This window comes from Pleurodeles waltl, chromosome 3_1, assembly GCF_031143425.1.
Source record: "Pleurodeles waltl isolate 20211129_DDA chromosome 3_1, aPleWal1.hap1.20221129, whole genome shotgun sequence".
Classification (NCBI taxonomy): Eukaryota; Metazoa; Chordata; class Amphibia; order Caudata; family Salamandridae; genus Pleurodeles; species Pleurodeles waltl.
In genome coordinates this window covers 1,628,846,356-1,628,873,983 of record NC_090440.1, presented here as the reverse complement: position 1 = coordinate 1,628,873,983, position 27,628 = coordinate 1,628,846,356, and the positions used below count along the sequence as shown (strand labels likewise).

Here is a 27,628-nt window from a genome sequence, read left to right as displayed (position 1 = left end):
CTTAGCTCGGTGATATCGTTGATGGTTGATGATATACATTGCATGCTTTATTTCATTATTATTATAATTTATATTCGAATTGTTTTTAAATTAAAACCTTTGAGCAAACATTCACATAATGATGACCTGCATACTAGCTCCTGCTGACGTGCCAGCCTCTGACTTCCGATACCAGGTAGTTTCTGAGCAGCCTCACGCTCAGTCCAAGCAGCACAATGTCAAAGCAGACATCGGTTTCTATTCTACTTTTTTTATTGTTTAATTTTAACATTTTTTCAGGGACTTTCAGCTATTTTTAAATCAGCAGATACTAAGATGTCTGTACTTCATATCGTTTGACAATACAATTGAAAATAAATCTCTGGTTAGCTTACAATACTCACATGAAGGATTCTGTGCCACAAAATAGTTCACATTCTTCTCAGTATGTTTTGGTTTATCCTTTGGCACAATAATGGAGCATGCATACTTGCTGATGCAGACACACGGAGGGGTACACACTGGGCGTCCTTGAGCTGGCTTTCTGAAATTAGGCCAGATTGTTTTGAAAAGAGCTAGTACCGAGTACGTTGTAATACTACATTTGGGAGTGCTAACAATAAAACTTGGAAACTCTTGTGCAAGATAGTTTTATTTTCTGTGCGAAATTCATGGTGCCAAATTGTGTGCTACACTGCGACAACTGTGTGCTTGTTTCCGAGCGTTTAGGCACACAATACACACTACACAGAATAGTATTTTACATACACATGGATATTAGTATTCATAGAAAACAAAAGCCCATATTTAAGAGGGCCTAGCGCCACATATCGTCATTTTTATGACGCTAATGTGGCTTTTTTTATGGTAAAAACACCGTGCCATATTTACAAAGTGGCACAATGAATGCATTGTGCCACTTTGTAAGCCCTTGCGCCACATGTTGCCTGTACCAGGCATAATGTATGCAGGAGGGATGTTCCCCCATTAGTGGGGCCGACAAAATGACACAATCTAATCTAAAAGATTTATTTGTGCCAATTTATAGCTGCAGTTTTAACACCTGCACAGGTGCAGTCATTAAAAGGGGCACACCATTGTTTTCAATGGACTTCAATGTGCTTTGCAGAATTAGTGTCTAAATGTTGGGCGCCAATCCTGCAAAGCACCAAACTAGCATAAAAAATGTGATGCTAGTTCCCCAACTACCGTGATGGTGCGCTGTATGTTAAATACGGTGCACACATGGTGGCGTTAGCGGGGGTACTAAAGTGCACAAGAAAAGTGGTGCTGCATTGGATGCAGCTCCACTTTTCTTAAATTCGGCCCAAAATATTTCCACACGGCACCGGTTGTGTTAATGAAAGTATGGACCCTCTGCAGTACAATCACTTCGAGTCTGTGGAATTTCTTTATGTTAGCAAAGTTTTGCGAATTTCCCTAATTGTAAGTTAGTTTTCAATGCACTACACAATTTCTTTTTTTTACTGTGATCAAACCAAGCAAAGATACAACGTTTGCATTTTTTTTCTGCAAGTTTGCAGAGTTTTTCTAAGCACAATGGCAATCCATCCCAATTTAATTGCTGAAGGTTTGCCGTTTGCAGTGTAAATTTTCACAAGCGATATGATCTTCTTGCAAATGTAAAACTTTGCAACTTCTTGAGGTTTGCCATTTTGTCTACAGAGCCCTGTGAATGTTGGAAGAAAAAAATAGCTTCCATCCACAACCCTACTCACAAGCACAGAAACCACCATTCAATTGCATATCAAAAACTGACAAAATGTTCCCTTATATTCATGCAGAGAGAAGGACTTCTACAGATACATAACTATTGGATGGAGCCATATCCCTTATAAAAGGCTCTGGTATGGACTGTCTGTTCCTAATTAGCATAGAGATGAGGAGGGGTTAATCCAGGCTCCTGCAGTGCGAGAACCATAGTTTACAGTTGAGGAACCTAATAAACTCCAGTCTGGGTCAGCCAGTGTCCAAAATGAACTACGTAAATAAAGGCCCAGATTTATGCTAAAGTGGTGCAACACTGTGCTGTGCCAAAAATAGCAGTGCCACGCTCTGCCACTTTAGAAATGCAGGAGTGTGGCGTATTTAGAGGAATACGGTGCACCTCTGCGTTTCCCCCTGCGCTGGCTCTGAATTAAGCTGCACCATGGTGCAAGGGTATCTGCGTTGAAGGGATAGATTGTTTATGTGCAGGAATGTGTTCCTTTCTGCACATAAACAATCATTCAAAATGCCACATTGCTACGTCTATGTGTACATAAACTATCAATAATGGCGATTTGGCACATCTATGTGTGATGCACACATAGACGTAGCAAAGCATCATTTTGAATGATTGTTTATGTGCAGGAAGGTGTCCCTTCCTACATGTAAACAATTGTCCATGGCATTTTGCTTCTTCTATGTGTGCTGCAGAATGCCAAATCAGTTCATATCCTTTATTCATTTCACAGTTTTCACTATAGGGTGAGATAAGGGGCATTTTCAGAGATTAATTAGATTTCACTTTTGAGAGCTCATCATCAAACATCAGCATTAGAGTTTAATCATTTTGCAGGTTCAAAAACATATATGAGAATGTAATGAACTGCCGGTTGTGTGGGTGTTTGTGTAATTTAAAGGAGCCAAAACACAAGACAGGTTTGTCTTCACTTCTTTTTGTTTTCACTTCTTGATGATCCGTCTGGGATTTAGAACATAACATGTATATTACAGTACTACAGCAGAAGCAAAACATTTATTTATTAAAATGTAAAGATTTATATGAGGTTGTGTAAATCTGAGTTTTTAGTGCGTCGCATCCCAATTGTGTGATTTAATGCAACTTGTTCATTTGTTTGGGGCTATTTGTATGTAGATCCACTGAAATACTGAGCTGCTGCTGAGACTCGTCTCACCATCAAAGCAATTTTTCTTACTCCTGGCTTCAAATAGTTGAGCGTCACACGAGATACTGTGGTGGTAGCAGCCCCTCCTGATACCTGACCAAAGGAAATCTGTGATAGTTTGCTTAGAACCTATAATGCACACATCTCCAAGAGGAAATACCTTTGGAATATATTTGTTGCAAAGTTATACCAGATTCCCTTATTTTCTACTCAAAGTCCCTTCACTATGCCTTTCTTCTTCATGCACACACAAAAAAGGTAATTTAATTCCAGTACCGGTGATCTCAAGAATTGAATATGCAAAATTTATTTACATTGTCCTCGTGGAATACATGATTTTCCATCTCTAGCATCTGTGGAATGCCTGCTCACGATCTAATGTTTCTGCATGTAGGCCACAAACACCAGATTTTGACAATACCCGAATCCCTGCATATAAGTTCTGAGGTGTTATTCATCGCACACCACATGTACTCTCTGGGACCTCAAATAGCAGCTCATTACAACACCAAGTGCACTTTGTGATTGTCATCTGGATTATTACTTCATCCCCTCCTTTGTAGTAGCTTCATCCTATTGAAACTCTTCCATGAGGGCTATACATGACAGCTTGATCTTTAGTAGTTCAATCTGTTCCCTGCAAAAGCTCTACCTGTAGGATGTTGTGTCTGAATCACCCATGTCTTCAGTGCCATGATGTCCAGCGGGGGGAATTGATGAGCCAAATCATGATTTGAGTGTCTTGTTATTTTCAGCATTATATATGCTTCTATCGTACAAATATGTTTTAATTAAGATCTAACAGAGACGTATCTTCACGCAGTTACATTTGTAAGGCCAAAGATGTAAGAGTCAATATTGTACAAAGAGGTCCTTGGCCCATCATCAAAGACCAAACCCGATCAAAGTATGTTCTTGGATTTAGAATTTAGCATCTGGCTATTTAGTAGAGAGAGTACAGTAGACACATGAAAGCCTACGTGAAATATAAAGTGACCAGCAACAGCTCATCTAATACCGTACTAACCTCTTATGCAGAGGACAACTCATGAATTAGAAATAAAATAATCTGAAAACAGCTGAATTGAAGGAAGCCACATATGACCCCAATGCCAATATGAGTCCCATCTCATTTTACACATTGATGTGCCTTCTCCTGTAGAACCTCACATACACCAAGGGATTTCAGTGGAAAAACTCTTTGGCATGGAAGGCACCTACAGACGCTAAAGCAGCATCAATTCTTGAATCTGGAACTCCGTTTACTGTGCTGTTATCAGTCACGTCACAAATGTAGCTCCCTATCATCAAATTATATGTGGCCCTTGCTCCCTACCCCATTAAATGCCAACACAAACCGAGTCACCTCACTGACTACACCAAAAGGACCAGTGTCATAGACATGCCCTGAAAACATTAAAAGAATAAATAGACTTCTAGAAACAGGAAAAGTGGTTGTCCAAGTTCCCCATCTCACTTGGACAGCCAAGGACAGGATACCTGGAGGGTGGCTGATGGAATTGTCACTGAAAGTGGTATTCAGTAAGGTTATCACTTTACAGCTAATGAGTATACAAGAGCAAGAAACTACAAACACATAAAACCCCGCCAGTGAATCCAGGCAGTTACCATTAAGCGTTTTCACCTACAAAGGTCACCAGAACCAGATTGTTAGGGGCAACTAAGATTCTTAACCACATTAAGATGACATGTTTATTCTTATCCAGGAGATACACCTTCATGTAACACTGCCCTGCCTTTCTGGGAAACAGCTTTGTATAAAGGCTTATGAGGTGACACAGTAGTAATTCTATGAACAGACCCAACTAAAGATCAAGTGCCACCAGACCAGAATGCTAGTAACTGCAATGCTCCTTCAGAGATTACCTCTGACTTCCAGTAATAGAACAGAACAGGAAGATGTGCCATTTGAACATACCTGTGATTAAATTAGAGGAGTTGCTAGAGGTGAGGTTGTCTAGCCAACTGTTGATGGCTTTGTTGTGGAGCATGAAGCAGACCTGCAGCAGATCCTCTGCCTAAAGTGGCACTACTTCGATCCCACATATTCCTTGATGCTGGCATAGGATGGCTTGAGTATTCCAAAGTCCTTCTCTAAGGAAAATTATGTCAGAATATGGCTCTCATTATGACTTCGGTGGTCTTTTTCAAAGACCGCCAAAGCTGCTGCCGCCAGTGCTGGCGGCCTGCTGACTGCCATATTTGGAGTCATTGGAGGACTTTTGCCCATTTATGGGCAGAACCCAGACTCTGAAGAGGTGGTTGCATCGCCAGCACCAGCAGCACCACCATGGCAGTAAGACTCCGCCCACACACGTATTATGAGCCGTAATACGACTCGGCAGAGTCTTGCTGGTGTGGTAGTGCTGGTGGTGCAAAACTACCAGGACCCACCCCCCCAGACAACCAGCTCGCTGGAAAAGGTAAGGTGATCATCCGAAAGGGGGGAGTTGGGGAGTGTTGGGTGCATGTGCATGCGTGTATGTGTGTGAACGGGGGTGTATGTGTGCGCCTTCGTGAGCGAGTGAGTGGGGGTGTCTGTGTGCAACTGTGCAAATGAGGGGAGTACATTTGTGTGAGTGCGGGTGTGTGAATGGATGTGTACATTTGAGGGGGTGTTTGTGGGTGCGTGTATGCGGTGTAGGGGGTTGCCTGTGTCTGCGTGTGTGAGTGCATGAGTGCGAGTATGCAGAGGGGGAGGGGGTTGTGAATACATGCATGTATGCAATTTAATGTGAATGTCTGTGTGCATGTGTGTGCTCGTGAATGGGGGCGTTTGTGTGCACATTTGCATGGGTGTGCGTGTTTCAGTGTGTGTCTCCTAGTGAATGGGGGTGTATGTAGCGATGCATGGGTGAGTGGGGTGCGTGTTTGTAAGAGTGTGGACGTGTGTTGTGTGTGTGCCGGCAACAGGAATGGGGATTCTTGTTGCTAGGTGCGTTACCGCAAGGGTTTTTGTGGCAGGGGTGACTGCCACGGAAAGTCTGGTGGTCTGCATCCTTGTCATCCAGCCGGCAGGCAGAGGCCTGCCGCTGGGGTGGAGGTGCTCACAGCCAGCCACGTCGGTGCAACCGCACCGGCAGGCCAGGCGGCGTTGTGGAGGTTTTCACAATTTGTGATGTGCTGGTCTTACTGCCGGGTCCGATGACCGCCAGCCTCATAATGAGGGCCTACATGTCTTGTAGTGCCTCTTCTATTCCCAGTTTGCCAAGTAGTGACATTTTGTCATCAGTCATAGCTTTCAGGATGTCCAATGTCACCCGTGTGGTGTAGGACCGAAGCATGAGTGTTTGGAGAATTATGTAGAAGTACTGTGTGGTATTGAATGTGTCTTTGACCAATACAGTTTCAGTACCTTGCTCTATTAAATCTTACTCAAAATAACTGTTTTCCAGATGGGTGCATTGTGCCATGAGAAAGCAAAATGTTATAAGTGTGCTTGAAGCTTTGGATAGCATCAAATACCAGATGTACACTGAAGCTGCTGTTTGTTTTGTGGCTGATGTAAATGAAGTGGCATGTGTGGGATCCCTTAGTTGCTACGTTTAAGCAAGCAATGGTCACTATGACTATGACCCAATGATGCCATAGATCTTTGTCAATGCTTGTCATACTTGTTGGTTGTAGTGTGTGTAGGAATATTAAATAGTGTGGACTGTGCGATTTGAGTGCATAAGTGATTGAGCGCATTATTCTTGAATATCAATGACTGTGAGATACCGATTGTGTTTCCAGTGACACCTTGCAAAACCCAGCAGCATATCATCATAGTGAACACAGAGTTCTGCAGCTGTTGTCATGGCTCAAGGCTTACATTTCATTGATGGGTTGTCAGGCAAGATGTGGAATAGGGTTCGCTGATGATATCCTGTTTGAGTCTAAATCTCTCTATACATTTGCTTTTGGTGTTAACGTTTAGGTATGTGCTCCAAGTGGAGATGCATATATATGAAAGAGAAGTCTTCTTGCAGATTGTCTGCATTGCTGTAGTCCACAGCATGCAGTTTAGTTCTTGCTTAAAAATGGGAGTGGGTACCAGTAGTAATGCTTGTGCCTTAATAGTGTTTGCATTTGTGTTCTCACAATGTTTTTGAAATATAATTCATACTGCATTGAATGCAATGCCCCACGTCCACATTTTGCAGATCTGCGTTTCTTTGAGTTATCCTTTTGTTTGCTCAAAGTGTTCAATTGTTTTATTTTTTGCTTTCTGTGCTTTCTTAGAACTTAACCCTTATTTTCATTAGCATGACTGTGTGTGTTCTCGATTTTTAATTTTAAGGAGCACTTGTGGGTATTTGTTCGTGGGAAGATGAGTGTCTTAAACCTGTTTTTGGTGCAAATTAGATCTCTAAGCAATTTTTATATTTGCAATGCAGCTGTTGGGTCATCTTTGTGCCAACTGTATAGATATATGTGTTTTTTCAATGATCTCTTGGGTAAGTGTGGTCATATAAATTTATCAGTAATGAGGGTACTTGATATTCCTTTAGTTTTGATGAAGGTGGTGCAATCTCCACATAGTGCCTCATTATGAGTCTGGTGGTCTTAAGACCGCCAAACCCATGGTGGCGGTCAGACCGCCGCTGTCGTGGCAGTCCAACTGCCACATTATGACACGGCCAACTGCCTACACCGCCAGGCTGCCGCCAGCCAGCAGCCTGGCGGTTGTAATCCTGGCATGGGTAGTGCGGAGGCCCCCATGCACAGCCCCGTCACATATTCCACTGCCTGAATTACGGGCAGTGGGATGCGTGATGGGTGCTGCTGCACATGCCGCAATGCTACATGGGTGCCAGCTCCAATAGGGGCCGGCATCAATGTTAAGGCCCTGTTCACCGCAAACGCTGTTTCCACCCGATGGCCCTGCGGTGAACTCTAATACGGCTGGCGGTGTTCAGGCCGCACAGGCAGCCTGATGGAGGAACGAGTTTGGTGAGTGGCAGAAGCCACCCGCCAAACTCAGATTGAGGCCCATAGTGTCTAGTAATTTATTATGTAGATCACTTTCTGTCAATGAATATATAGAGGTTTGTATGGCAATGTCCATATAAACATTGTATTTTCATAAATCTTGGCAATTTAGACTTCAGAAGATCAGGTCCATTCCCAGATACATTACCAGTTTGAAGATACATGGCAATAGGAGTATTGCCACATATGTACTTGAGAGAAGGCACGGCCAGCTCTTTGTCAATGTTTTTAATAGTGTACCAGCATGTGCTTATAACTGGAATGGGCATGCCATTTTGACACGTTGATATTTTCCAAGTGGGCCGCAGGCTAGGAGGCTTCTTTCAGTGCTGAGTTGACTGCCATGACCTACTCATGAAAGATCCCAAGGCCACTTTCTAGATACTTCCTCATGTAACGTGCGGCTGTTTTGCCCATTTTTGATAGGGCTGATTCTGGTTTTGAGTCCAGCCCTGGCTCAGAACGGACAGCTGGGCATGGTAGAAGGGTGGCAGAACAGTCTGAAGATTTGGAGAATGACTGTGGTAAGCAGTGATCAAATTAAGCTGGTGGTCGCAGGTAGGGCCCACCGGCACTCATTTGTGGGGACCAACACTTATTTTTCCTCATCAAACCCAGAGCAGTAGATGGAAAAAAACAAAAGAGATAAAGAAGGATATATACACAGATGGGAAAAAAACGTGACGGAGGGAGAAAGCAATAACCTGCACAACTGAGATAAAGGGCCATGGGGTGCCTAGTGGCAGATGAAAGAGATATGAATTGGAATCAAGACTATGAATCCTTGGTATTCGGCACCCCGATCTTTGATAGTGCTAGTAGCAGGCGTCTTTAGGCCACTGCACTTATTCTTTTACAAATTAAACTCTGCCAGGTGCAGTGAAAAGGGAAGGATGGGCTTGGGAGACACAACAGCATGTGAAGAAAGAGCATCCACGCTGTAGCCACAGAAAATATATTGAAAAGAGGAGAAATTAGCTCTTGCAAAATCCACGGACCCTACTGTTTGTCTGGAATCCTATACCTGTGGCACGGAAATGTAAAAGTAAACAGTGCCTCCTACTTTACTGCATACATTATACAACTGTGACGTGTATTCTATAGACATGAACAGGCTACTGACTTGAAAACGTGTCAAATCGATACATTCAAATTCAATCTTTTTTTGTAGATTTTTAATGGAAATTTGTTTTTTTATTAAAAAAGCAAAGTCTGTAATCTCGTGTGGAAGTGCAGTGCTTAGCACAGCATCCTTCACAGCACAAGCTCGGGATTCCAGGGCCCATGCTTTGCATTGCTGTAGCACGTTCGCAAGGGAGGTTGTTGTGTTTCTTAGGTAGTTGATAAGAGGCCCGCACCACCAACCTGAGACCTGCACCACCACCTACGACCAGCATACATCAGTCTCGAAGGTATTCGGGCTTAGCACACCCCTGTACCACTCAGTACCACCACTTCGTCCATGCCATGCCCATTCCCTGGCTACACCATAAATCAGGGTGTCACTGCTCGGCAATCAGATTTGCACATTCCAGCTACAAAGCGGCTTCCTCGAGAGCAGATAAACAAGATCACACATTCAGTTTGAGTGGCAGCGTTGATGGGCCGGGGGTAGCTGGAGTTAGGAATTACTTTTGGCGAGTTTCTGCCAGTGTGATCTCTAACAGCAGCCTGCGCTTTCCAGGTCATATGAACACGCAAGTTTACGTCATTGAAGCGCTCCAAATGAATCGGATTGATTACCTTTAATTAATTGATCTTTAATATATGTTTTTAAGTAACTTTTAACAGTTCACTTATTACATGCGTGGTTCGCACACCCACTGTTAACTTGGGACTCCGACAAATAGTTCTTAACATTTATCGCAGTTAGCATTAATTAGTACTTCAGACTTTCAGGATTAATGAGGAATTCCCTATTAAATGATGCTCATCAAACCAATTATTCCTAAAGCACGACAGACAAACGTGGGTGAACCGTCTGAATTTTTTGTGTGGACGTTTCATAAAATTTCATGGACATTTAGTGAAATTATGTTGTTAGAATGAAAATGTATTTGCTGGTGTTTTACACACCGTTTTTCACACAAAGGCATATTTGATTAAAAAGTCGTGCAAGACACTGGCAGGAGACTTGCTCAAACAGAAACCTTAACCATGAATCATTCTCTCAGTGTCATAAATTATGCAACAACGCTTTATGTCAATTTTTGAAAATTAGATGTAATAACATTTTTGAGAATTTCGCAAACTTTGCTGCCATAATTTGTTGCAGGCCAAATAAGGCTCAACCTATCTATGGTTGTGAATGCACATTCAGATTGATGCTTTCCCCCATCGTTTACTTGCCATGTCACCCATCCTTGACAAGCGAGAAATAGTATCACAGTTTGGCCTTACCTTTATCATGTCTATAATATTTGTCACAGATTATTTTCCAACCTGCTTGATTTTTTTCAGAAGAATCCTTTTATGTCAGAGTGCGTTCACTCGTTTTTTTAATTATAGATGTGAGTTTATAATGTGCAAGGGCCTTATTCAGTCCAGTTTTGTTCATCCTGCATGTATCACTTGTTGAGGACATTTCCCCATCTCCCTCGCATCTCTTTCCTCACACTTTTTAGGTCACTAACGCCATGAACTGGAAAAAGGTACTTTGCACTTTTGTACTTTAAATAAGTTTGCCTTTGCCATGGGTCCTGTGAGAAAGGCTTGTATGAGAACGCTTCGGGTGTTGTAGCCACCTCGTTTTGTATTAAATTTCTTTCACAGCAACTCAAGGGTACACATTTTCCTGCTGGATTGGGCAAGGGTGATGTACACACATAGACACACACACACATACATATACATTCGCTGAAAAAAACCAAGGTTACAGGGACATTATAGTTAAGCTCACATTTTAAACTTACAAAACCATAGAAATTCACTTGTTACTAAGCAAATATTATACTGATATTATCAATGATGTCATCAAAGATGTCGTGAGTGCCTTAATTTGTGGGGTAATCAGCAGTGCATGGTTAGGGCCTGAGCTATAGTACGCCACCTCCCTGGTGCTGAAATCAAATATTCGTGGCATTTTTCTTTTTTATAGAAAAGTGCTTTTTTGCCCTGGCAGGGTCCCTCTGGGACCCCAGCACCAGAGCTAAGGGGTCAAGGTGTCCCTACCCTGGATTCTTTTCTTTTTTTTCCACTTTTTTTCTGGGACTCGGCTGGAGGAGAGTCCCAAGATGGCTGCCAACACTTCCTTGTTGAAGTGTTGGCGGCCAGTCAGAGCTCTGCAGCTCTATGCACGAGCTCTTATTACTCACAAAGTCATCAGGGAGGGAAGGAAGCCCCAGATATACAAATGTATTTTGCCTTTAATATCTCAAAAACTATTGAACAGATTTACACCAAAGGACGGAAAGCACAATCTACGGAACAAAATCTAGATTTCTGCTAAATTTGGTGTAATTACGTCCAACAGTTTGAGCTGTAATTGTGTTTAAAACTCCTATGGTAATTAAGATGGGAAACACACGTTTTTTGCCCCCCCTTTTTTTCGTGGCCCCCACTTCACCCAGAAACTCCCCATACTCGACAAAAATCACGGCACACTTTTTTGGGAAAATGTCGTGAAAATTTGTCAAATGCTGGCAAAGATATAGGCAAGTCAAAAAATGCTTTTTCAAAGGAAACTTGGGGACCCCACTAGGTTATATATATATATATATATATATATAAAACCTTAAACACTCCTTCCAATATCAGGAGAACCAGGACACCTCCAATATGAAAATTCAGTTTATTTCAGCACAAAATGGATTTTGTGCTGAAATAAACTGAATTTTCATATTGGAGGTGTCCTGGTTCTCCTGATATTGGAAGGAGTGTTTAAGGTTATATTAGGGTCTCTCGGAACCCATCCAGGACCGCTGTGTGGAGCACCTGCATTCCGGGACTTGGTTACGAATATATATATATATATATAAAGTTCAAATCAAGCTTTATTTGGTTTTAAGCAAACCATAAAAGAAAGATTTCAAACAGAAATATGTATATATATATATATATATATATATATATATATACTTCACATAAGATTCAAACGACGGCACTCCATGCAGTAAACTGTCCTTTATTTATGTCAGGAATTCCATATCAATTCAAAACCTCAAGGAATCACAGGTTTAGGGCGACGCGTTTCAACCATCACGGTCTTCCTCCTGGCCCTCCAAGTGTTCAAGTCATGTGACCCATCTCACTCTTTAAATAACCACGAGATTAAGAAATTTTGTGAATCAATGGAAGACCGACTTAAGAAATATGAAGATGAGATTAAATTGAGAAAGAGGAGAAAATTCCTACGAGACAAGAATGACTATGCAATGGGACGTATTTTGACATTTGGCAGCCAATTTGACCAAGCCAGACAGGATTATAGACAGGGGGAGGCCCTACGACGACAGGAGTTATCCTCATCGGAATCCAGCATGGAGAATATTTCAGAGATTGATGAGGCACTGGGCTCAAGTGCAGTGGTGGGACAACCCTTCACAACCTTGGAGGAATATCGCTTTTTACAAATGAGTTCAAGACCGCAGTGAAAACCCCCACAAGGCAGGGGAGAAAGCGCAGGACCAGAAAGAATAGGAGAGGGGGCATGTCAGCAAGGAAGCGAAAAATTAATTGGCAGAAATGCACCCCAGAACAGGAGGAGGTAATAATGCAGGACAGAAAGTTGACGGTAGTGAATATTACTTCACACACTTTAACGCAGGATGAACGTAGTGTATTAGAACTAGGATTATCCTTCTGCCCCACTGCCAACTTTGACTATACCAAAACACGAATGTATATGTTCCTGTTAATTAGGAAATTGAAGTTGATGAAAATGTTTGCCCAAAAGAAAGGTACAGGCACTATACAGACAGAGAAAGTGGGCAATACAGATGGTACCTCATGTTTAATGATTGGAGATATAGCAGGGCTAGCTGCTTTAAGAGAATTAGAAATAGGTAAAAAAACATGGACAACTGATTTCGAGTTATTAGGTGACCTGGGTTTACATACAGATAGTACCAGTGGCAGTGGGTTCAAAGCTAAATCCAAATATAACCCAATCTTATCACATGACAACCTTGATGCTTTTCATGAAGCGGTAACATATGATTTATTTAGACTGTGGAAGAGAACAAACGATATTTTTGCGCAGAATTTAACCCCAGGTCAAAGGACAGCATTACTGTCCCTCAAGAAAGCATTGTCCTTTGTCATCAAACCAGCAGACAAGGGGGGTAATGTTGTCTAATGGGACCTTTGTAAATACCAGAAAGAAGCAAAGAGACAACTGCTAGAATCTACTTGTTATGAGATATCTACTGTTTCAGCATATCGACAATCTATAAATAGGTTTCATGATTTTTTGTCTGATAGTGTCAGCAGAGGCCTGCTTTCGGAGGATGAGTATAGATTTTTATTGGTACGGAAACCAGTGGCACCTTGCTTTTATCTGTTACCAAAGATACATAAGGATCTTGATAACCCTCCTGGGCGACCTATTGTGTCAGCAAGAGGCAGTATCTTAGAGAATGCTTCAATCTATTTAGATCACTTCCTAAGTCCGTATGTTTTGAATCTACGTTCGTATTGTAGGGATACTATGGATTTTTTGACCAAAATACAGGACATACCATGGCAAACTAATTATATCATGGTGACCATAGATGTGGTATCACTGTATACATGCATCCCACATGAGAAGGGAATTCGAGCATGCAGACATTTTTTCAGAGACAAACCTATTAGACTTTTGGAACATTCTGAGTGTCTTTTGAATATGTTGAGGTTTTGTTTGGAGAACAATTTTTTTATATTTGAGGATCAGTGGTATAAACAAACTACCGGGACTGCAATGGGGAGCTGCTTTGCTCCAAGTTATGCCTGTTTGTTTATGGGGTGGGGGGAAACACAATGGGTAATGGCAGATGAGAACTTGAAATGGTTCCAACATATCATTTTTTGGACACAATACATCGATGATATTTTTAGGATTTGGGACGGTCCAGAATTACTGTTACATGAATTTTGAGTGCCTTACCAAATAATGATTTGAATTTACAGTTTTCATATAAAATACATAGCCAGAATATGGAATTCTTAGATGTAGAGGTCAGCGTAGAAGATGGCACCCTACATACTAGGCTATTCAGGAAAACCACAGCCGGTAACAGTATCCTACATGCCGCAAGTCACCACCCACCCTGTCTTAAATGGAGCATTCCCTATGCAGAATTGCTTAGAGCAAAGAGAAATTGTAGTACACGGCAAAGTTATGACAGGGAATGAGATATAATGATACAGAGGTTCAAATCCAGGGGATATCCATGCAATATTGTGAGGCAGGCATGCCGTAAGGCAGGGGAGGTTCATAGAGAGAAACTTTTAGTCCCAAAAAAGAAGGAGACTGACCCTGGTCCCCCGAGATTTGTGACAACTTTTAATGCATATTCATTGGAGGTTAAGAAGATTATGACCAAATATTGGCATTCAATTAAAGCTGATAAAGTGATTGGCCAGTTAGTCAGTCCCCTACCACTGATAACCTACAGAAAAAGTAGTTCCATGTGAGATATTGTGGTACACAGTTTTATACCGAAAAGGAAGGGAACCTTTCTAGACACACAATTGGGGTTCTACAAATGTTCCAAATGCAAAGCATGCAGACATAGTAGTAATCTGAAACAAGTATATTGTACCGACGGGCAAGAAAGAGAATATTAAGAAACTTATCACCTGTACCTCAGATTTTGCCATTTATGTCATTGAATGCCCTTGTGGGTTGCAATATGCTGGCAGTACAATTTTCCCTCTTAAAACACGTATCTTAGAACATTGGAGAGCGATAGTGAATAAGGATACTACATATCCAGTGGCGCGCCATTGTAACTTAGTACATGATGAGAAATTAGATGAGATTATTTGGGATTGATAGGGTAGTGGGTACCATCAGGGGGGGCGACAGAGAGAAACAATTGAGGAAGATCGAATCAGAATACATTATTCGATTGAATTGTCGTTTCCCGTGGTGATTGAACAAGGATGAAGAACTTCATGTCCATATTGGATGAGTACACAATATCCAGTAAAGGGAGAATTGGGTTAGTGTTATACAAATTGGTAGTTTTTTAGTTTTACAGTTTTAACTCAGTTATTGAAGTCATGTCCTCCTAAAAGGGAGACAAGGAACGGTATAAATAATGACGTATTGTCCTATAGGTTAATTTTGAGGTTGGGAGGGGCAATGATGGCCATCAGAGATGAATAGATGAATTAGGTAATTAGAAATGTATAATTTACATAGAAGAGCAATGCATATGGGACACAAAGAAGAAGGGGAAGAAAAAGAAAAAAAAAAAAAGAGAGCGATTTCTTCTATGTCTATTAATTAGACTAGTGGTTATTTAAAGAGTGAGATGGGTCACATGACTTGAACACTTGGAGGGCCAGGAGGAAGACCGTGATGGTTGAAACGCGTCACCCTAAACCTGTGATTCCTTGAGGTTTTGAATTGATATGGAATTCCTGACATAAATAAAGGACAGTATACTGCATGGAGTGCCATCGTTTGAATCTTATGTGAAGCATACTTAGAATGGGTCCTGTGCCCATTGTTTGAGCACCCACCTCGTCAGGCGAGCACAGGAAGAATAACAGGACACGCTTGGATATATATATATGTGTATATATATATATATATATATATATATATATATATATATATATATATATATATATATATATCAGCTCCAACAGATCCAGGAAAGGTGCGCTCATATCTTGTCGGTGCCAGCATCAGGTAAGGACCTACTCCCATTAATCTTCACACCAGTTTGACAATTAAGTCAAGGATGCGTCAGACTTCTTTTGAGTTCATAGTGTTTAGTGTAGGTTTAAGCATAGAATAGTTTAGATATATGCAAGTAAGATGTTTTTAGGTATGTTTTATTGTTAGTTTTTTATAATGTTTAAGGATTTTAGTGTGTGGGGTGAATGTTTTGTGTAATACTTTAAAACCGGTACAATAAACAGGGAAGGGTATGTAATGAGAGAGAGTCCTCCAGCAAGTTCAACATTATCTTTGTTTGCTTCTTATTTTATTTAGCCATCTTGGCCAGCCGCCTGTCCATTTGAAGCATTGTTGTTTCCATTTTTTGGAAAATATAGGATGCAGCAAATCCTTTTTTCCTGAGTACTGTTGTTGTAGGCTGCTGTACATGTGAGATACCAGGGGTGGGATGTGTGTTGTTTGCCACCTGTTTGTCAGACTTCTTTTATTACATACCAAACAATGAAAAGGCAAAATATCATGAACACAACAACAGCTACTCTACTCATCATTACCATTTGTTATAATATTCCACTGTCCTTGCTATTTACATTTTCAACTCAGAAATTAGCATTTTTCCAATTTGTCAACAACAAGATTTCAACCAATGTTTCCTCATTTACCCATAGGGATACTTCGCCCCACTCTTCTAGACTATGGCTATTTCATTTATTTTAATTAAATAAATGAAATAGCCATGGTTGCACTGAGATTTTATATTGTTGCATTTGTATTTTTAGTTTTTCTTCTATGTTTGTAGTATACACTGGGGTTAATAAAGTTATTGGTGTGGTGTACAGCACAATAGATATTGTAAAGACTACATATCCCAGAATGCCACATAAGGGCATGGCTTAGAGGATAAGTATAAATAGTGCAGGTAATGGATTGATGAATTACTGTGATCAAGACCGGGAAGGTCGAAACGCGTTGGTGTTAGTTTGTTGGGGGTCTTTTTATGTAATAAAAGAAGTCTGACGGAATCCTGTGAGTGCCGCATCCTTGACTTAATTGTCAAACTGGTGTGAAGATATACAGTATATATATATATATATATATATATATATATATGTGTATATATATATATATATATATATATAGTATAAATTGGCAGTAGGCACTACTCTGTAGCTATAGGTAGGACATAGTTATCATAGCAAGAGCTCCTCACAAAACTTTCCAAAACAAGAAGTATATGCACCTCAGCTCCTTCCCAGAAAATTTCAGGTTGATCCATGAAGCTGCCGAAACACAGTTTCCCATGCAAATTTCCACAGGAAATTTGAACAGTGGTGCTGTGAAATGGCTGAACAGAAATACACCAATTTGACAGAATGCTAGATCCTGGTCCAGAAAGCAAGCTTTTTGTGATTTGGTCTGAATCCATTCAGTTGATTTTGAGAAATTAAGGTGCAAAAACTTTGTATATCTGTTGGTTGGGATCAAGGGAGGCTTACAAGAGTCCTGTGATCACACAAATTGAAATAATAGAGCAATCTGATTGGCCGAGCTTAAGGCTCCCATGAACCCCTGTGGGAGCTTGCGCTCTGATGAAAAAGAGGAACGTTTTGGACATAATTTTAGGACATGGTAACTCGGTCCTGGTGTCCTGAAAATTAAAACCAAAGGTATACGGGGGCAGGGTAGGGCTACCATGACCCCCCTGGACCTTGTGAATGGTGGTAAGTGACCAACCCCCCCATCCCGACCAAGTTTAAGAAAAAACTAATTTGAGTTGGCACAATCCCATGGGTGACCTGTGGGAGCCAGCATGACCAACTGGACTTTCAAGGGTGTCCCACGGGTGTGCAGTGACTGCACCACCTCTCACAAGAGTCTTGCCAGATCAGAATTTCATTTAAAAAGGAGGAGGGGCAGGGCCGGAGTGTCTGCAGTGGGTTGTTGTGAACAGGCGAAGGCCATTGTCACTGGGTGGGTTAGTTGCACAGGGCTGTTGGGCCCTGCGGCCAACCATCTGCCACAAACGGCTAAAGGCTGTGCATGTTGGGGTGTTGACTGGTAGCAGAGTTTGATGCAGGTCCTGGCTGTGTGCTGTGCTGGCAGGGTGTTGGCCTTATGCACAGTAATAAAAAAGTACTTCACATAAAAAAAAAAAAAGCCTAGAATTTCACTGAAAAAAAACAATGGCTAAAGTGACACTATAACTAGGTATGGCTATCAAATTAATAAAATTGCACTTTGTGTTACAAAAAAACCTAAAAAATCACTAAAAAACAAAAGTTAAAGTGTTGTTTTAGTTAGTTGCAAATGTCAGTGTAAATGTTACGTATTAAACTAAAAAAAAACTGAAATTCTACAATTATAGTTATTTCAGGTAACTATAAATAGCTTTCTCTCCATGTACTGCTTATGGTCTCATATTACAACACTCATGGCATTTTCTGTAACATCATTGAAAACATTACTGATGACAACTGAAATGACACCATTGACTGCAACACTGTGCATTGCGGTTGCTTGCATTATAGTTACTTGAAATAACTATAACTGTTGAATTTCAGTGTTTTTTTTTAAACAAACGAATCTGCTTTGCAATGATAGGTAGTTGACCACAATAATCTGTGTGGAAGCTGCAGTGCTTTTTTTCCTGTGTTGCCCATTAGTACATTCAGCATCTGTAGTGATGGGACATGGAAGGGGAATCAGGACAAACAGAGCTGGGCCATGGGCCCCATCTGGCCCCCTCTAGAGACGCCACTCCTTGAATCTGGTCATGATCTGGTCATTGAAGATTGCCAGTTGCATGAAATGAGTGAGAGAGCATGCTGTGAGCAATTCTGCGTCATTATTGAAATAAAATAAAATCACATTTGTAGATTCATAGATCACCAGTGCAATCCATTTATCTTTAAAACAAACATGGATCACTTATGAGCTAGAGCTTTATATATACATGACTGTAGATCGATAAATATGCATATTGTGTACCTACTGAGAATATAGATACAGTACCTTTGTTTGGCAAAGATATATTCTTTGAAAATATAAATGTTGTGCGAGTTATTAATATCTGTTAAGTAACTACTATCTTGTTACATATGCTAAACTTTTCTAGCACATAGGAAAAAGTAATCCATGGGATCTGGAGTTAATAGCTAGTCAAACCACTGCTTTGAGTATTCCATTACAAGTTTTATTATTGATAAAGGCTTGATAATCAGGACGCCTTATGACAGATAACCTGGACCCCATCTTATCCTAATACTTTACAGGGTTTTACTAATAGTGGTCAACATGACATTTCTAAATATTTGTAGCCATAGTATGTTTAATCTCCCCAAAAGTGGACTTAATTGTATCAAGACTTTCTTATGAAAAACTGTTCTTTTTATTTTGATCCGTCAATTGTACCCTATTTGTTTTTTGGATGTGTTACTTATACCTGCCCAGCAGGTGTGCATGCGGCAGTGAAAGTCATTCTGCAGTATGTCTTATTTTATGTATTCAATTTCATTTTACGTGATGACTCAGAATATGAAGGTTTTGAAGCACTAGTTTAGAAGTTGTAAAGAGATGGTGTATGTAATAGACCTATGGACCAGGTGCATGGTGGAAGAAGAAATATCTATTTAAAAGGGTGTGCAATCAAAGGGACTTTTCCAGTGATACTTGAACCGATGGACATTGAAATTGAATGAGTTTGTCACTAACCCATGTGTGCTGTGTCTATAAAAAATATTGCCATGAGCTATACACACACATCCACTCCACTTTACAGGTAGATATTCAAAGTAGTCATGGAAGATCTCCTGGTCATCTGATTCATTTGTATGTATGGAAAGACTTTCAATGGAAAGTATGCATTGCTTCCACCATGGGGGACCATAGCAGGGCTTGTCTTAACAATTGTTCTATTTCTATGATGAACGGCTTCTGCTTGAGGTCATAACTTTCCTGTAATGTGAAAACAATCATCATTTTCTGATGCATCCCAAAGTGATATGTTCATTTGTTTATTCAACATTTATTACTGTATGGCAAGGTTCTAGTAATCCCAAATATGCAATGCCCAAAAATGTATTTTTGTATTTAGGTGACTGCAAGGTGCATGATGTTGTGTGATGTGTTCCTCACAAATAAGTTAGAAAGTTATAGTTAAGAGATATCATCCAGGTACTAGTTAATGGATATTTGCGGGTATAGAAATTAAGCTGGCGTTAACAGAATCAGGATTGTTAATAACTGTTCTTGTTTTCTATGTGTTTCAGGTTGTAGCAGTTCACAGTTTCGATGTGGGAATGGGCGTTGTATTCCCGCTAGCTGGAGATGTGATGGAACGGGTGACTGCTCGGATAACACAGATGAAGCTGGCTGTCGTAAGTCAAAGGCAGTGAAACTTATTTGAGTGGCCCAAACAATTTTCAAACTTTGACATGCTTCCACTAATGACCTAGAAAATACCTATACTTTACAACAACATGAACATACACTGTGTACATGGTAGAGGACCTTTCATGTTAGGCTTGATGGGCAGATAACAGCCTCTCAGTACCCATGTACATATTAGGAAAAGACAAACATAATTAAGAAGCTGACTATCTGATTGTCTGTAAGCTGTGGCTCTTCAGTAGGGCCTTATGCATACATTTAATGTATTGTTTTTATGTTTGTGAACCATGGTAGCTGTGGCAATTGACATGTACCAATTTGAGCTTTCATATTCTGTGTTTCAAACCTAAACCTAAATTGATGTTGAACTTCACTGTATTAATGTCTTTACAAAGTAATGTTGAGCGGTCAAGTTAATGCTTCAGCTTTTGCACTCTGCTTGGTGCCTGCCTGCCTTCTGTGGGTACGCATTACTCAGCCTGCTGCTTAGTGGCTGCTAGTGGTTAATCTCTGCAAAGGCAATTATCAATTCAGTAACAGTAGCAACCTCATACCACATCCAGAGGGACAGATCACAGTAATGAATAGGTTTGATTCCAAGGCTTCTCAGTCTTCTATGTTACTGCTTATCCCACAAATTATAAAGGAGACAGTGCCTGCCTTTTGAATCTTCCCACCTACACTATACAGAACAAGCAAAAGGAATCATATGTTATGAGGACAAAAGAATAATATTTTCAAATATTTTGTCACAGGTACCATCAACATGCACTGCTTAAATTCCTTATTTTTGACACATCCACTGAACTTTGCTTGAACCTAATGCAGCCTCATTTTTCATCTTCCATTGTTCTGTTGATAATTGGGAGGATACAAAGTTACCCCATTTTCAATTATCTGTCTCTCCTGCAACTCAACACTATGGGGGTCATTCTAACCCTGGCGGTAAAAACCGCCAGGGCGAACGACCGCGGTAGCACCGCCAACAGGCTGGCGGTGCACCGCTGGGCATTCTGACAGCGGCGGTTCAGCCGCGGCCAGAAACGGAAAGTCGGCGGTGTCCCGCCGACTTTCCGCTGCCCTTGAGAATCCTCCATGGCGGCAGAGTGCGGTCCGCCGCCATGGGGATTCTGACACCCCCTACCGCCATCCTGTTCCTGGCGGTTCTCCCGCCGGGAACAGGATGGCGGTAGGGGGTGCCGCGGGGCCCCTGGGGGCCCCTGCAGTGCCCATGCCAATGGCATGGGCACTGCAGGGGCCTCCGTAAGAGGGCCCCAAAAAGAATTTCAGTGTCTGCCTAGCAGACACTGAAATTCGCGACGGGTGCAACTGCACCCGTCGCACCTTCCCACTCCGCCGGCTCAATTCTGAGCCGGCGTCCTCGTGGGAAGGGTGTTTCCCGCTGGGCTGGCGGGCGGACTTTCGGCGGTCGCCCGCCAGCCCAGTGGGAAACCCAGAATGACCGCCGTCTTCTGGCGGTTCCCGCTTGGCGGGCGGCTACCGCCGCCCGCCAAGCTCAGAATCACCCCCTATATAACTCCTCTTTTTCAAATTTAGTACTTAACTGTTTAAATTGGCATCATACTGAATATAACCCATAATTCATGAGCGGTTCGAAATGCCGTCAGATTATGATATTCTTGTTATGTCTAACAAAAGTTACATTCTCCACAGTCTCAAAAACCTTACTAAGATAGCTGGCGCCAGAAAATGATGATACACACTTGTTTAAGTACCTTTGCTTTGCAGTTTCTACACTGTGTGTGCTGAGCACAAGTGAAATATTGAAAAACGTTGTTTTAAATTGTATTTATTATAATACAAGACATTCTGTGTAACTATAGGCAACATGGCAGCTCCTGCTTTTGTTTCGAAAGAATGTATCTTTTAGTTTGATTTGTTTCATTTCAGTGACTGTCATTGGGGTTAATATAATGTACCATTTTAGATCACTCAAAACGTTTGAAAATATTATCCTGGTATTGAAACCTTGTTGTTACCGTAGATTGCCTACTCTTACTGAGATATTTAGGACAGGATCTCGTTACTACTTTACTTGTTAAAATAACAGCAGAATTAAATCGAATATGTGCAGTAGATTTCTTTCTTGAAGAAAGAACAGGCACCTTGTGCCTCGTAAACTTTAGCATGAAACAAAGTCACACATCATGAAGGGAACTGGATCATTTACAGGGCCTTCAATGAGCCTGTAGTAGGGTTACCTCTACCTGCTCCCAACATCTTTTAGTAGGAAATGATGTGTGCAGAACAGAGGGTGGCTCCTGCCAACAGAGACATCATAGGGACAACCCCTGCCCCCACACTAGATCTGTTCTGAATGGAATAGTGAAGGTTTCATGAACGATCAGAACCCCGGAGTTTATGCCTGGCTCACGTTCCATAGGGACTGGTGCTCGTAGTGTATTTAAAAAGGAAAGTTAGGCTTTTTATTTCCATAAGCTCCCTTGAGGATAGAAACTCGGTCCCAACTGAATTGATTGCAGTTATGAACTTAAAGTATGTACCGGCTCCTCAAACACTGTAAATTTAAGCAGTAGCTCAGTGACGATGTATACAAACTCATACCTGGATGGGTCCTGTAGTGGGGATTCCTGAATCTGAGTTTGTTTATTGATGATTTCCTTGAGGCTAAACTACGTATGATGCTGTTCTGAAGTTTTGCAGGCCTGACAGTCTGCTGACAGTTTCGCTGCGTAAGTCCCAAACCAGAACAAGGAGTTTAGGGACTCAAAAACAGAGCACAAATAACCCCTGAGATCAGTGGAAGGAAGCCAAAAGAACAAAATCTACAAGTGAGATGAATTGGGTAGTGACCTTGTCTCCTGAGTACATTCTGTCGATTCACCATTGTTTACAGTTGTGCCTTTCTTCTTCTTTGTGGTTTCTCCTCGCTTGCCCTTTTCTATTACTGCTGGCCTCCACCTGGTGTGCTTTGAGCACAGGCCAGTCACCACCCTACGAGGGCCTGGATGTCAGAACAAGTACTGCCAAATTTGTGGGTCTCCTAACCCATGTTTCCAGTGTGGAGGTCTAGCACTCAGGTTTTGCGTTAGCAGGATCCAGATAGATCAAAGAGGTCCTATGTGATTACTTTTGTGTACCTTTGCACCAGTGAGTCACACAGTGATCATCCCTGTGGGTTTGAAAGCTGTCTGTCTCTCTTCAGTACCTGGACGTGCCTTCCTTGATTGCAGAGGCATTGACCCTGCTATCCCTAAGTCATGAGGTATACACCATTTAATACACCGGCACTCTCTGAGCCTAAACCACGGGATAAACATATATTTCCTGTGCCACAACTCTGCATAGTTGACTGTGAGACATTTGCATTACTGTTGTAGAATCCTTTCTCCTTTCTTACCATGCACATTTTCACAATATTTCTGGTGTTTGTGACTAGTTTGTCACGTTGAGAGTTGTGATTTTGGTGCACGATCGCACTCTTCCATTTCCACTTAGGTCTAAAAACAGTTCAGTGTTCACTGATTGTGAATAATACATATTGTGTGTAACTGGGTGCCCAGTGTTGCCACAACATTGCTTTGTGTTATTTTGTTGCTTATTTGATTTGCCTGCTTTTCATCATTTAGTCAATATTTTCACAGCAGGTACAGATATTTAGTATGCGATATTGTCTATTGCGTCAACTAATATCTCTGGCCACACATGCTCATGTTTATCCAACTGTGGTAATTGTGTTGTACTTTGCCTGGACTAAGCATTACAACACCTTCTGTGAGCTAGTCTTTGACCAAGCATATTTTGTATTCCTATTTAAGATCATTATGTAGGGCTGCTACATGAGAGAGCATAAGGGCATTGTGAACAATGTAGGATACTAATAGCAATATTTGGGAGCAGAGAGAGCAAAGAGAATACAATTGGAACAGCCAAGTTCTGAAATGTAGTGGTGGCATTGGATTAAAGTAATCAACACATCCAAGAAAATTGGAAAAGATGAACTGTTGAGTGCTTTCTGAAGGGAAAGAAGGTGTATTGAGCCCAAATGCCAAGCAGTTGTGGCTTCGGAAAGAGATCACTTTTGCTATACCTGACAAAGTGCAGAGGTGGACTCTACTGTGGAATTTTGCCCTGGGACTGACAATGCCAATGGTAATGGTCTTTTTAAGTTTTCCCACCTTAGTGATGAGAAATCGGTTGCAGGTGGGTAGTTGTGTCTGCTTTCAGCTGAGTAGGGGGGGGCACATGGTAGCGTGGTATTCCCCTAGACATTTTGTTCTCCCCGGATTTGCTAAAGTTGTTTTCATTGGCATTCGGTCCCTGTGCACTTTCCATCTGCTAACCAGTGGCAAAGCATTTGTGCTCTTTCCTGCAAACTTTCTAAACTAGACATATGCCCAGTCGGTGCAATGAATTCACCCATAAGTACCTGGTAAATAGTGCTACCTGGATCCAGGGCCTGTAAAATACCTGCTACAAGTAGGCTGCAGCACCCCACCCATTATGCCACCCACTAAAGTAGCACTCTAAAACATGTCTCAGGCCACTTTTAAATTGCTGTTTTGACTTGACAAAGTAAATCTTTTGACAGGTATTTTGACATTCCTTTTTAGTACTTATGAGTTACCTCTAAGGTATGCCCTAAAAGCTCATAAGGCAGGGTGCATGGTATTTACAAAATAAGACATGTACTTAAGTTTTACATGTCATGGCAATGGAGAACTCCTTTTTTTTCGCTGCTGCAAGGCTATCTCGTCCATTGACTAACACCGAGTTACCTTATTTCAGTGATTAAGTGCTGACTTCAATTTGGGACCAGATAGAGAAATGCTGTTTCTACTCATGTTAATTGTAACTTTAAATCATCTTTAATGGTGAAGTCGGATTTTGAGTTATGATTTTGAAAATGCCACTTTTAGAAAGCTGGTAGTTTCCTGCCCAAACCAACTGTGTCCTTCTGCCAGGGTCCTGGATCACATGACTGTGTGTGGCTCTCCTGTTGGTGGTCTGTTTTGCTTCCTTACATTGAGACAAATGCGGCCTAGGTGTGAAGGGAGAGCATATTGCTGACTGAATAGCTGGGGGGGAGTTGTCATCTGCCCTGATTACATTTCAAAAGCCCTGCAGCACTCATAAGAGAATTTGACAATAAATAAAAAAAAAAAATCATAGTCGATGTACCAATTAACATGAGTCATTTGCAACTGAAATGATAATGTGGAGTTGTCCTAGTCTGTGTTTTCTTGGCATGGGTAAAACAATGCCTCAATTATGCCTTGAGCCCACCTCGTCTTTTGGAGCATTGGGCATGCATTTCAATTTCTCACTAGCTCAGTAAAACCTGCTCTGATGTTTTGTAGGGACATGTTGTTCTCGAGGTGCTTGCGCATTGTAGACAGTTCAGTTATGAAGCTTTCCATTGTTTATGTGACACGTTTGCTGTGATATGTGCAGTGGCATTAAATCAGAAGAGACTTATTGTTATGCAGTTAGGAGGATAGTGCTAGAATGTTGGCATTATGACATCTTATAGTGCTGTACTGTGATTTGTTAATTTATTGATACATTTGCTCACCCTGTGTTCACTGTGCGATTTCCATTGGTTTCCATTGTAACATGTTCTAAAAATAAAACCCTGTTTCTGAGAAAGAAAAAAAAGGAAAAAAAAAATAGAATTTGACACCAGGCCTCCCATTGCCTTTGACACCCTAGACAGTTTAGAGCCAGGACCAAGGGAAGTGGAATAACCAACTAGAACCAGTTTTGGAGGAAATTACGCCACACTATGTGTGGTGCTACGTATAAATGCTGGACATTCAGAACCTCTCATCTGAACACTGAGCTGTGGAAGATTTAGTAGAAGGATTTCCCTGCTGTCCGAAGAAGGAAGATTGGACCTGCTTTACCTTGAACCGTGGCTCACCAGAGTGACTTGTAGAGTCAGTTCGTTGATCACCTGTTTGAGCTACAGGGACAACAACAAACTTCCAGCGGCCTTACTGCAACTACTCAAATGACCAGCACCAACTAGCCCTGCCTTTAACCTGCCTGAGCCCTGCTGCTGTCCTCTGGCGGAGTGAGTCCTGATCCCCAAGAGGTATCTCCTAGGTTCTGGACCCTTAACTGGCATCAGTGTGGGCTCCTCCTGAAGAAAAGCTGAAGCTCGTGATGTTTTGGCTTCTTGTGACCACAAAGTGACCTCTTTGTGCCGATAATCAACTGGCTACAACAACTGCCACCACAAAGGTCCAGCAGGATCTGCTGTTTGCACCGACAATGGCTGTTCATGATAATTGTCAATGTGAAGCTCAAGTGAAACCTGCCCTTCCACCAACAGTGACAGCCTACATCAACCACCAATGTAAATCTCCAGTGACAACCAGTTTTTTGTGCTGCAGCAGTGACCATCTGCAATATCCGACCTGCTCCTTGAGAAGAAAAGCTTCCCTTCCCAGCACTGGCCGGTGCCAACGGTGGCATTTTTAGACTGAGCCTGAGAAGGTAACTCTTCAGTAAGACAAGCCTGGCCCCTATATCTGACCCATGATCCATCATGGTTAGCCTGAACTTGTGACTTTACCCTGTTGAAGTGCGACCAGATTACCGTCAGTGATGCTTTGCGTGTCTTAACACTTAACACTATTTTCACCTAAAACTTTAAAAACTCATATATCTGGTTCTACTGTGTATATTGTTTGTTATGTTGGTGTAATGTGATTTATTAAAGTGTACTCTGTTGTTCTAGATTGGTTTGGGATTTGTCTTGTGCTGTTTTTCACTTTATTATTGTTTGAGTGCTGCATTAATACTTCACACATTGCCTCTGAGTTAAGCCTGGCTACTTTTGTGCCAAGCTTCCAGGAGGTTAAGCATATGTTTATTTTGTGACTTAAGGTTCAGTCTGACATGTATTGTATTTATTATTTTAGTGGGGCTTTTATCCCTCTAAACTAATAACTCAACTTCAACTTCTTAGGTGAAGGCAGTTCTATAGTGACAAGTGACCAGTGCAGTCAGGTGGGCTAGGGACACCAACTTTACGCTGTACATCGAATGCCCCATGCCCTGGATGGAGGAGAGCAAGTTCAATCTCAGCTTTGAAGTTGCTAGGCAATCCAAATGACTACAAGGTTTGAGGCTGCAGAGGAAATCGGACAATTAGATTTTGTTTTCAGGGTTGAGTCATCTGTGTTCCAAAACCACCTGAATTTCCTCTAGTGCTAATTTGGAAGAAGGTCTGATGTTAGCCTAAAACGTAATATATAGTGGGGTCCTGGCTTCTTTACATATCATACGTACCCTTATTGCAGAGTGCCTTGAGGTGAATACAAAGGTTGAGGTCTCAAGCTCCTTCAATATAAGGTTTGCAAAATACTTGGCCTCCACATCTAATAATTCATCTGTAACTAGCAGGATCAGCAGTGCATCCTTTTTATATAAAGGATGTAATACTGAGCCTTGACAAAATTCTGTTATGGCCCTTAGTTGCTGATGATGTATAAAAAATAAATATACGATCTCAGCCCAGAAATAAACG

At 41.5% G+C, this 27,628-nt stretch overlaps 1 protein-coding gene across 1 annotated transcript in view; it reads left to right on the top strand.

Moving 5' to 3' along the window:
• Positions 1–27,628, top strand: part of LRP2 (LDL receptor related protein 2) — a 363,947-nt gene that overhangs the window by 39,481 nt on the left and 296,838 nt on the right. The window contains exon 2 of the mRNA XM_069225286.1: positions 19,989–20,096. Within this exon, the coding sequence (XP_069081387.1) occupies positions 19,989–20,096 (108 nt within the window). The remainder of the gene's footprint in view (positions 1–19,988; positions 20,097–27,628) is intronic.